The following is a 12,973-nucleotide window of genomic DNA, read 5'->3' as shown; positions in this document are numbered from 1 at the left end:
TTTATTATATAACATTGAACATTTATTTTTTATTATACAGATTGTTTTAACAAGATTAATTTTTATTTGTATGTATTTATTTTTGTTAAGTTATTTTTATATGTTTATTGTATGAGGTTAACTTTATTTTCAGATTTTTATTATACAACATTGATCATTTGTTTTTTTTACCATTTATTTTATATCGATTTTTTTTTTTACTTGATTCATTTTTATTTGTATGTAGTGTTACCATATATTTTATACATATTTTTTTGTTACTGATTTTTTTAATGTATTTATTTTGTTTATTTATTTAGTAACTTTATTTTCAGATTTCGATATTACATTGACTTTTTGAATTTTTACAACACATTATACTGGGATTTTTTTTTTCTTAATAAATTGAGGCGTTTTGTTAACATATTCTACCGTCTATAATGTTGTCTTGTTTTTGTTTTGTTTGTTTGTTTGTTTGTTTGTTTTTGCAAAGGAATTTCTTTATGTGACTGTTAAAATCAATGAAAACATAACTTTTACCTCCCTCCTCACAGCAATCAGGGGGGTGCAGCACACGTGTGAGGAGAGGAAGACAGACCGGACAGACGTGCTCGGTACCGACGAGATTTACGATTAAATGAAGACGCCAGCCCACGCCGAGTCGAAGACATGAGACTGCAAAACCCGAAGGAACGGGGACGGTGGACAGCTCACCGGAATCTACGGTGTCCTCTCTGCATCCGGCCGCTGCAGAGAGGACACGCTCCAGGTAAGTCCATCTCATTCATTATCGATAGCGGGTCCTGTATGGGCGTGGGGAGTGACCGAGTATGGAGGACTGAAAGTGACAAAATCAAAACTAAATAAATAAATAAGTGTGTCAATAAGTAAATGAAAATGACAATATTTATTTAATATTCCATGTCTTGTGCACTCTGATGTTGATCAACCAAGAGGCGAAAAGTTGACACCCCCATGGCACATAGGCCAGTCCTCGTTATTTGCATAATGAGTAGGAAATGCATGTGGAAATGTGGGGAAAACGGGTAAAAATCCTGTTTGAGTAAATGAGGGGGAGGTTAATAGGGAAAACGATACATAAGTGAATGCTTAAATAATAACAAATAAATGAATTTAAAAATGAATACACATGTAAAATGGAAAATAAAGTGGAAAATTAAATAAACGGGAATTTATACGCAAAGTGGAAAATAATAGTAATTTGAATTTTATTTTTCCTTGTGTTGGGTGATTTTCTCTTATCTTGGTTCAAGTGCTTGGGACCATTCAGAAAATTTTCAATTACGAAAGAGAAACGCAAAGATAAGAAAACATTGGTGAATCCTAAAAATCAATGGGTACTCACAAAATAAGAACAAATTGTGAATATGAGCAAAAATAAGAGAAAATTTAAATAGTTTCTCGCATGAGGTCCCAGGTTTCCCGAATTCACCACTGAAAATGAAACAGAGATGACATTATTTAATAAGCAACTTCAAACTTTAATGGGTTTTGTTTAATAGCTCTATGCGTCAGACAGGCAGCAGGTTACATACAAATCTTTACAGCAGTGTTAGTTGTTTCTTTTTGGGGGGGGGGTGGCTCTCTCTGCTGGGAGAGACGTGTGTCTGTGTTTTGACACACTGTCACTGCCATCCTGTGGCGCGCAGGAAACACTGCTTGGTGTCTCTGAGGATTACACATAGCTTTATCTATATGCACCATCTTTAATTTTGCAAAAAACCTTTCTTTTGCAGTTTTATAAAAAGACAACTTTGAAAAAAGAGGCAGCTAGCTGGACAGTGTACAGTGTATAACTTTTTTCTTTTTTTTTTTTACTTTACAAAAATAACTTAGAACATCAGGAGTGAGCATTTGTGAAGCTGCTCATCTTTGAGCTCAACTTCTCTGTTTTGGACTTTCTTAACTTCCCCCAAAACAAGCTACAAAAGCAAACAGGAAATTAGCACTGGCTATTTCACATTCTCTTAAAATTTAAGCAGATTAGCTATGTTACATACATTAACAGATTATTTAAAGGAAAATATCTGTGTGTGGACTTTGGCTCATGGTGTCACTTCTTCATGCCGATGGTTTCGTATGTGTCCTGGGCGTGAGGAGTCAGGCCCTGCAGGGAAAAAAGAGTGACATTAAGAAAATCAGTCATGAAAATGTCTTAATAACAATCAGCAGTCCTTTATCCTTTTGCACAATTCCCAGCATCAAAACTCACCGTATAGATGCCCTCTTCAGCGTTCTGTCAGGGGGACAGAACAAAAGAAAAATGTCAAATACAGTGAAACTAATAATACACATACGCACTGTGACATGAAATCTTATTAAATACTTGGTGAAAACACAGCATGAAGTCTTTCAGAGGAAGAAGGCGCTACATGAGAACATAAAACACCAGATGTGACTACTTTATAGTGTGTGTTTGTGAGTGTCAGAGTGGGTTAGGCTACATGCACTTTGTGGCTGCTAATAGGAAATGGCAGACTAAATTAATCCACGAGTCTCACTTTAAAAAAAAAAAGCTCCTCTGGTGTCATAAGAGGACAAAAATGTCAAAAAAAAACTGCCGTAAAAAATGACAAAAAAATACCAATTAGTTATAGTTAATAGTTCTAAATATATATATATTATTTTTGTACACAGAATTTAACTATTTTCTCTTTTTTACAAAAAAAACTCTCACTTGATATTATTTTGGGGGAAAAAACTATTATTAGTATTAATCAGATTTTTTCACCACGTTAAATCTTTTAACCAAAACCAATTGTGATCATAACCACCAAAAATTTATTAATTTTCAGAATTTTAACCCGCTAAATGCCATTTTTTTGACAATATGCTGCTGTTTTTTTTATAATATAACACGAATTATTTTCTGCACACTAAAGGCCAGTGGGAATTTTTATCTTTTATTCTTTCACAATCTGGGGAAATGTCCACACAACAACATTTATTTCTATGCTTTTTTATTTTTGTGCAGTGACTAATTTTAACAAAAAAAACTCCCTCTTATAGCAAAACAAATGCCCACTTCTTAAATGATGACTTAAATCATTTAACCAGCATCAATTTATTATGTAATGTGCACAAGTTTATCATCTTGTAGGGATAAGTTATCTTGTGCACATGAACTAATCTGTCATCATGTGTGCAAGTTATGTTGTGAGAACACGTTTTTATCTTTTTTTCACAAGATAATTCAAGTTGCGCACAGAACCACAAGCTAACAACTCGTACACACAAGATTTTAAAAATATCACTTTTCCAGACTTTAGGGGCTGCACACTTTTAAGTTCAGTTTACTTTAACGCTTTCAGTTTTTGTCATGATGCCACTGGTTGGTTGGTTGGTTGGTTGGTTGTTTTTTATGAAAACAAAAAAAATAGATTTATTTTCTGTATACTAAATGCTGGTGGGAATTTTCATTTCTATTTTCTCACAATCCGGGACATGTCAATGAATATTTACAACATTTAATTTGATGCTTTTTTATTTTTGTGCAGTTTGAGATTTGAACAAAAAACTTTTCTTCCTAAAACTGCAATAGAAACACCACATATAAATATTATTTTTCAATTTCACAGTGTTAAATTTTTTGTTGAATATCAGTCCTAATTATAACTACCAAATATTTCAGAATTTTAACCCTTTAATGCCAGCTTTTTTGACATAATGCCACTGTTGTTTTTTATGAAAACAACAGAAAAATTGGAAAAAAATGTAAATGCTAGTGGGGAATTTCTCTTATTTCACAGTATGGAATATGTAATGACTGGCAACATTTAATTATATTGTTTTTTGGTTAGTATAAGATTTGAACTTTTTTAACTGCAAGAGAAATACTATATGTTGATAGTATCTTCAATTTTTAGAGTCAAACAAACATCAGTTAAAAAGAAAATAGTCACCCAATAATATTATTTTAATCCTTTAAATGCCAGTTTTTTTGACACAATGCCACCATTTTTTAAAATGGAATTATTTTATGTGTAGTAATGTGTAGTTTTTTTTTTTATTTTGTAGTCCTGGACATCATGATTTTTATATTTTGTGCAGAGGCAGATTTAAACCTCTGAATCAAAAAGGGTGTTTTTATGCCACACAGCTCACAGAGGTTGAACATCCAAAATTAAAAATATAACTCACATCCTTGCCTAAATTAACACCACATACATTACCATATACAAAATAACTGACAAATGAAAAAGCCAAATATGCACCTTGTGAGGCACAAGGGTAAAACAAAGTGGTAAAACAGCACTCTTATACGGAAATGAACATTTCTATGATTGTGTGCTTTGTAAGTTATTTACAGAAACATGCATATTAAGATCATCAAGTTTCATCGTCATTCAAATTTAGAAATTAAAAAGGCTTTTGGGTAATTTATTGGCAGGTGGCTACAAATGACATCATCATGATAAAAAGGCTTTTTGCAGCAGTGGCGGGGCCATAACTTTAGTTTAAACTGCACAAACAGCTGCCAGCTGCTGAGAGAAAAACCATTGTCGTGTATTTGCTATTGCTGTGGTTTGACTTGACCAGTGAGATTATTTTTGGCGTCAAACGCTCTGTCTCTGGTTTTGTTTCTGTGGTGACTGGTGACTCGCTGCTATAGAGTTTGCTCTGAGCCTTCAGCATCCACTTTAGACTACAAGTCATATCTTTATGTCTATTTCAGCATATACAGTGTAAAAGTGTATTCTTACCTGCTTGCCCTTTGCGTTCTCAGTGTTAGCTCTTGCATTGATGACCTGTAGAACATAGTTTGAAATGAGAGAGTTAAAACACCATTTTGAATCTATTTCCAATAACTTCCTCTTTGGAGCCCCTAAAGTCCCAAAAGGTGATTTTTATTTTGTGCGTTCAAGTTACTTATCTTTTGGAAACAAGTGGGTTATATTGTGCACACAAGTTTATTATCTTGTGGGAACAAATTATTATTTTGTGCAAAAAAGCTAATTATCATAGGGGAACAAGTTATTAACTTGTGTGCATTTGATTTCCTGTGCACATAAGTTCAGTATCTTTTGGGAACAAGTAAATTATCTTGTGTGCACAGGTTTTCTTGAGGGACCTAGCTGTTTCCTTGTCCTGACAAGTTAGTTATCTTTTGGGAACAAGTTGTTTTCTTGTTTGCACAAGTTAGTAATCTTGCGGGAACAAGTTATATTTTTGGAACAAGTAAATTAGCTTGTGTGCACAGGTTATAAGATAATTAAGTTGTGCACACAAGATAAAAACCTGTTACGACAAGATTAAAAATATCACTTTTCCAGACTTTAGGGGCTGCATACTTTTAGTTTAGTTTACTGGCCATTTAAATCAAAAACAAAAACAAACAAATTAAGGCTCAAATGTTAATTATTCCAAAATGGTGAATGCCAATAATATCACACAATGTCAAAAAAAAAAAAAAAAAAAGTAGGTTACCTACAGCACCCTCGCTACACACACTGCTTGCAGCAGTGGAAAGTTACCAAGTATGAAGTAGAAAAAAAAAATCAAAATATAAAAATTACACTGAATACTAATACTGGTATCAATAATAATAATAAATAATGAATAAATTGTAATTCATTTCTTTCCCTTTCTGAATGCGTAGCACGCTTCATTTTGCTAATGACGCCCTATTTCACATTAACATTAATAACAGTAAAAGGTTAATTCCCATTTAAATTATTCTGTCTGCTCTTGTCCTACTTAAACCATATTTGGGATTTGACACATATATATGTAAAGTACAAACCTTGATTCTGCAGTAGAGAGCCGTCAGGATGATGCCGTACAAAAACAGGATGCCATCCAGAACGTAACAGATCTGCGGCTCTGCAAGACCAGCCTCTGGAAACACATAAGTACACTTTGTTAGCAGCAAAACCGTAATAATTCCACTTAACATTTTTACAAAATAATTGATAATAATTACATAAGACAGAGCCTGAGAACTTGAGTTACATAATCACCAATCATTTCCTCTTCCATAAAGTTTGCCCAATTCTTGCAAAAACATATCCTGTAGTTTATCTGTTAGTTCTCATTTGATGAGTTGTTTCGTTGTTCTTTACTAAACAGAGTTATTGAGTCATGGCAGTGTCACCATTTTGGATTGTGAAACAAACAGCAACAGCAGCTATTACAAAATAACAACATACATAAGAGAACACAAGAAGCGGACTATGTGAATTATCTCGACTGGTCAATACAGTCTATGCGGCAATGTTTAAAGGGAGACAGGAAGGACGAGTGTCGTGTGCCACTGACTGCTGTTTCAAACATAACGTTGCTATTACACATGGAAAATTCAAAACTAACATGAGCTAACGAAATTATTGAGAAGGATGATTCATGAAGATTATTTTTCACTTCTCGTTCTTCACTGAAAAATCACTCTGGCTAATCTTAGAGCAGGACTTCCTGCCAAAAATAAGATACAGCTTGGCCTTTAGATAAGTGAACACACACACACACACACACACACACACACACACACACACACACACACACACACACACACACACACACACACACACACACACACACACACACGATATGGTCCATATAAGTATTTATTCTAATTCCATTCAATATAGTTGTATTAGGGAAAAGAAAAATACATTATTATTACTATTAGTATAATATGTTGGGATTTTCTTTTCATCTGTGCTGCATGGAGTCACAGTAATTTGTGGATATTAACCCTTTGAAACCTGGATCGACACCAGTTTCCGGCCTTAACATTCGGACGCCTGTCACACGTATTTAAACCTTTGAAACCCTTGCTTTGTGGCTAAAAAGGCAAAAGCTACTTGGCAAAGAGATATCCCAAAAATGTATTGCCATTGGACAATAATTCTTTAATTAGAATAATATAAGTGAATTACATTTACATTTATTGCACTTTTTCAAGCCATTTTGCTTTTTGTTTGTTTGTTTTGGTGTGTGTTTATTACCATTTTTCTTTTCTTTTTGTGTGCTAATTTTTAGGTTATTTTCATGTAACTTTTGGCTTATTCCTGTTTAATTGGGTAATTTCTTGTGAAGTTGCTCATCACCTTATGTGTTTTTGATTTGAGATTAATTGGTTGACAATTCAATAATTCTTAAGGAAAATATCATTATATCATCAAAATGTATGTTAAGAAATACATTTAAGTTACATTTTACGTCGTGTAACTTTTTTTAATATCATATGCATAGCAACAATGACCATAATTTAAGAAAAAGAAAACTAATGTCTCAATCTCACACTGACTTTATCCCCGTGCAACTTTTCATTTAATTTATACAAAAGTAAAGAAGCATTTTAATTGTCTCCAGGCGCATAATTTTATGCTAAATTAAAAGATGTAAGCGTTAGGCCGAATCTTTGGTTACGGCTCTCTGTTTGCAACACAAAATATTATATATGAACCTGCAGTGCACATCAGCCTCTTCTCTTTGGTGGTTTGGTGAATTTATAACCCAGCTTTTCAAAGATGTCTCACTCTGCGTATTGCTCCCATCAGACTCCCACAGCAGCTTTTATGTTTTCAAGCTTTTGCACTTTACAGAATTTGCAAGCTAACTCTCAACAAAAGCACAGTGACATGAGGTCATATTTTCTCTCATAAATATCTGCCAAAAGCTCTACATGTGAGATATTCCTAAATATACAGCTAGCATTTTTTGGAATACCTTTTTTTGGCCCTAGGTTCGCAGTTATAAAAACATTAGCTGCACAGCCTTTAATTGGTTAACAATAATTAGTTAAGAAATTGCTGCATTAAAAAAATATTGTGGTTCTAAGTAATTCATAAAATGTGCATGTAAATTTAGTTTAACTGACTTTATTTCGTGATGTTATGGTGCTCACACCATCTAAACTGATCAAAGTTCTAAAATTGTTATTCCTATTTTTTTTTTCAATGTCTTTTAAATGTTACTTTATTTATTATGCATCTTCCAGCCATATTCCATTTCACAATTTACTGCTTTACTAAACTGTTTTCACTCAATTTTTAAGTTTCTTCTCTTTAATAAAAAAAAAATCAAGCATGATTGGACAGATAAAAAAAGACGCTTCCTTTAGTTTAAATGAAAATGATGACATAATAGACAATTGATAAATTAAATACAGAATAATGGAACTGACTTACTGGCATTTTTAACTATTATTTTATAACTTGTTTGTATATTACATTTCATTTCACATTCCAAGATGTTCTTTCAATTAATCAATTAATTATTTTTTTCTCAAATAAGAGTAAGGGTACCCATTGGGTACTTTTGAGTACTCCAAATGGGTATGTAAGTTTGTTTTTAAATAATAATCAAAATATCAGTCATGTATAATTCCTAAAATAATTACACAAGTTGTTTTTTTGAAAGAAAATGTAAGTTCGATGAGTCACATTTTATATTCAATATGCCTATTTTTAATCCGAAAATATTAATTGCCACAACAAACCCAATCATGTTCGCATTTGTTCACTTTTTTTTGTTTTTTCTTTAAAAGATATTTGCTGTTAGTCAGCGGGTACTATAAAAATTAAATATAATATAATATAAAAGTTTAATCACGGACAAAAGTTTTCAAGCTAGGCATGATATTAGATGCAAACTTTTTTTTCCTGTCCCACATCTAATCCAGGTCTGTGTTTCTTTTGACTGCAGACAGAGGAAAACATCCCTCTGAGGGTAGAGGGGACCATAAGGACCAGCCTGTCTTCACTCGGGGTGATTCTTCATATCTATCTAGTTCTGAGTGTCAACGTTTCAAATCGGAATGTAGTGCATCTCAAGATAGGCTACTGGTTATCATAATAACACATACTGTTGAAGACGTTTGAGCTACTTTTATTCTTCTTTTTTCTTGGGACCTTTTGTTTGTGGAGGACCTTTTGTCACAAGTATTTAAACCTTTGAAAAATCAAGCAAAGCGATTTCTTTTAAAAGCACGGGAAAAGGAAATGAGGAACTTGGTAATACATATACATATAAATGTCAAGGGAAAAATAGAAAAAGCTAGGGAAAAACTATTTAGTATTATCCTAATTACATATTTAAAATTATTTTACAAAATTATTATATATCTTTAAGCACTTTTACCAGGTCGTTTTCTTGTTGCTGGTTGTTTTGAGTTTTTTTCAACTTTTAATTTCATTTTATTTCTTTATTCTTTTTTCCTTTTTTTTTTCCTTTTCTGGAGTATGATTTTTTTTCTAAATTTCTTGAAACATAAGCCAAGAAGCCATAAAGTAAAAGACGTAACCACTGAGCTGTCACTCACTGATTTGTAGACTCCCATTCTGAAGTCTCAAGTTTGGCATTTTAGTCGTCGCCACCGTGGATATTTGGAGCCAGAAGTAATCCTGGAGCTAACCCTGAAGCTAGCTGCTAGCTTGATTAGCACTGTGCATTTAAGGCCATGGTTAACCCTTTGAAACCTGGAGTGATGTCATTGTTCGATTTCTTTCAAAAACATGGGAAAAGGCGATGGGCAACTTGGTAATAAATTTTCCAAGTAGTTTCCTTGTTTGTTTTTAAAAACGTTCACTTTGATTTTCTTTCTTTATTTTTTCCCTCTAATTTCAGTTATTTTTCTTGTACTCTTTACTAATTTCTGGCTATTTTTTGTGCCATTTCTTTTTCCATTGCTTACTGCCTTCTTCCCATGTTTTTGAAAGAATTCACGCTATTTTGCTCAGGTTTCAATGGGTTAACTGTGATAATGCCTGTGGAGGAAAAGACTGAAGACAATTAAAAAACAAAATATCCTTACTGAATAATTGACCATTGGACTCCCTAAGAGGGTATTTTAGTACAAACAAACGCGGAACAAAACTTTTTTAGCCGACCAAAACGATGAACTTTTATTAACTAAAAACATAAAAATGGTGACAGCTACGGCTATGCTTATAATCTGATTTTATTGACTCATTCTAAAAAAAATTTAACCACTACAAATTATGGCACAGTTGACACTCCACAGATTTGGTGTTTTATTTACATATTTGTTTGTTTGTGTATTGCTTTAATCAGCTAAGTCAGTTTATTCTGTTCAATTTAAGTTGAACTTTAATATTGACTTTTGACAATATGTATAACATGTTAAGATTAATTACATTTAAACAGAATTTAGATGTTATTGAAAGATGAAATATAACTTTTTTCATTTAGAGAAAATGGCCATGACAACTTCTCTAAAAAATGTAAAGCAAAGAAAGTGGGAAGGAAGGGACAGAGGATGACGTGTTGTTTTGGCATTTCATTATAGAGAAGCGATTAATTTTGTAATCACATGATTGCTTCCCACAGTTCAAAATAAAGTCTACTTTAAAGAGTATTAGTAAAATTAGGGGAAAAAAACAAACTCTTTTTAACACTATAGACTACAGGCTCATGCTGGACATATTTTGGCATGTGGGTTATGGATGGACAGTTATATTAAAAGTATAAATGCCAAATGTTGAAATTTGAAACACCCCTGTTAGGCTGTACATGATCTCTGTGCTGTGAACCAGAGAAATGTGGTAAGTTATCTACATCAACATTTCGTGGTTTCCGTAGCTCATATGTAGAGCAGATTCAAAGGAAACACTGCATACAACCACGAAAATAGTCAGATATTAAAGTGTCACTAATATTTCAATGTGTGTCCTGACACAGTAACCATTTAAGGGGCGCGCTGATCTACCAACAAGTTGATCAGCTTGTTTTTAAATTAGAAAAAAAATGTGTTTCTCCTGGTGGTGCAATAATGATCAAAATATTGTCTATGTGCAGTTCTGTGTCCTGCCATAGAAATTATATTTTAAATGTCAGGTGAAGCATGTAAATGTCATCTTTTTAAGGTGTTAAGCAAATTAAGTACATAAAACTTAAAACGTTTTTTTCTTTCTCTGTTAAAATCCGACACACCAGCTGGTTGTGTTTTTGTCTGACAGACCAAAGAAGTAGGCTAAAGTCAGTTGTGGTTTCGATTTAAAAGTAAAATATCTGAGCTGTCATCTAAAACACCCTGGCTGAACATGGTTGATTTTCTGGATTGTGCAAGAAATTTTAAATTAAAATATTTATGTCTATATTTGCAGTTATTTTTACTGATTGACTTATCTACCAATTACTTACTAGATGAACTTTGTTACATTTTAAATCTTGGAAAAAACTGAAAACATCAAATATTTGGCATTGTGCTAAAAAAAATGACTAAAAATGAATGAAAAATGAAAATCAGTGGTAAAAAATAGTTTCTCCATTTAATTCATTTCAACCAACTACCTGACTTAGCTCTATTTCCCCCCAACCCACCCACAGGCTTATGTTGCAGGAGATATTAATTTAAAATGTTTCCCCAAAATGTTTTTAAAAAGGTGACTACAGCCATGTTTTATTGTATTTAGCTCCCAATTGTTTTCTTGATAAATCAAATTTTGATGAATAAAACCTTAAAAAAGTGGGGGGAAAAGCACAGTTTCTGAGATTACCATTTCGAATTGCTGTTTTTGTGTTTTTTGGATCAACAGTCGAAAATTCCAAATTATTTAATATAAAATAATGTAGCTAAGACAAAAGAAGGAAAATCACATATATGACAAGCTGGAACCAATTAATATTTGTCAGCAAGCTAAAAAATAATAATGTAAAAATAATAAATAACTAAAATTGTTGCGGTATTTACCCTGTTATCTTAGCCTATTTGATCCCCCATATGAACTGACCTCTTCAGGCTAAATATCTGTACTTTTGTATGAACATAGATTGCAGGGGCTGGGAGATGGAGGGACCATGTCCCCCTCAACATGTTTACCATCTGTTTTGCCCCCTCCAATAAAAACTTGAAAAACAGGAAAGAACTGACAAACTTATTTCCACCATAAATTGATGCGAAAAAGGCACAAATTCATTTAGAAAAATTAACCAGAAAACAGGAAACCTAATACGTCCAACCCCATTTCATGAATGCCCCCCCCCCCCCAAATGTTACAACAAAACTGGATCTTTTGTACTTATCAAATCTTTTAAGTCTTGTAATTTGCTTTTCTTAACATTTTGAACTTATTTCAATGCAGTTAAATGGTTAGCTGCTGGAGTTAAGATATAATCTCATAAAAGCTGTATGAAAGTAATCTGATCTTATAAAGTGAAGTTGTTGGCAGGGTGTGTGTGTGTGAAAAATGGTTTAACAAGTGCGTTGACTAAAAAAGTGTCCACACACGCCAGCCTTATCTCAGCGCCCCATGGCACATTAAACAAGAACAACCAGGGTCAGCTTTGTTTTTACAGGAACTGTAAAGAGGTAACTACAGTTCTGCTGCCTACATTGAAAGAAATAAATGTCAGAAAATCTCACTGCTCTGAATAAGCATCTGCCAACAAAAGTCATATTTTTAAAACTTATTTAAAACTAAATCATCAGGTCGAAACCATATAACTCAACTTCTCTTCAGTCTGAATTGTTGTTCCTAGACACAGTTTTAAATTTGCTCACAAGGTTTTTCTTAAAAAGAACAAATCAAAGTGAGGCCTTTACACATCAAACCACCTTCACCTCCTACACACCGTGACAGAAAAACTTTGAAATATATCTAAGATTTGTGTCAAAACTCACCAGCTCTCCCAATGCTCATCCACAGAGGGATCGCCACCAGCAACGGGCTCCTGCCCCATACGGCCATGACGACACAGGCTCAACGCGGACAAAAGCGTGCTCCGTAAAGCGGCCAGCACTCAGCAGACACGACAACTTGTGGGTGGCTTTTCCCTCTTCTCTCTGGTGAGAGCTCGAGTGTTGCATACCTTACAGCCAACACAGGGGAAGTTGTGGTCTGAGCTCTAAGTCCATTTGTGTCAGATCTCATCAGACCACTCCCCCCCTGCTAACACCAACCAGAGGAAGGACACACAGCGAGGCTTTGGTCTCCGTCTCTGTCTGTCACCGTTCATACTTGATATTCAGAGGCGAGGAAATGGAACATTTAAAAAAACAACAACCAAT

The 12,973-nt window shown here is 33.6% G+C and overlaps 1 protein-coding gene across 1 annotated transcript; it reads right to left on the bottom strand.

Annotated features, from left to right (window-relative positions):
- Positions 1 to 1,457: 1,457 nt before the first annotated feature.
- On the bottom strand, positions 1,458 to 12,793 carry fcer1g (Fc epsilon receptor IgFc epsilon receptor Ig). Its single transcript, XM_042512109.2, has 5 exons — positions 12,587 to 12,793; positions 5,744 to 5,838; positions 4,704 to 4,748; positions 2,213 to 2,236; positions 1,458 to 2,107 (listed from the first exon to the last, which is right to left on the bottom strand). Exons 1-5 carry the CDS (start codon positions 12,651 to 12,653, stop codon positions 2,054 to 2,056), a joined length of 285 nt encoding a protein of 94 aa, XP_042368043.2. The 5' UTR covers positions 12,654 to 12,793; the 3' UTR covers positions 1,458 to 2,053.
- Positions 12,794 to 12,973: the final 180 nt, after the last annotated feature.

This window comes from Plectropomus leopardus, chromosome 23 (genome assembly GCF_026936395.1).
Source record: "Plectropomus leopardus strain MGB_pleo_1.0 chromosome 23, ASM2693639v1, whole genome shotgun sequence".
Taxonomy (NCBI): Eukaryota; Metazoa; Chordata; class Actinopteri; order Perciformes; family Serranidae; genus Plectropomus; species Plectropomus leopardus.
The sequence above is the reverse complement of the archived record's forward strand: the minus strand, read 5'-3'. Positions and strand labels throughout refer to the sequence as shown.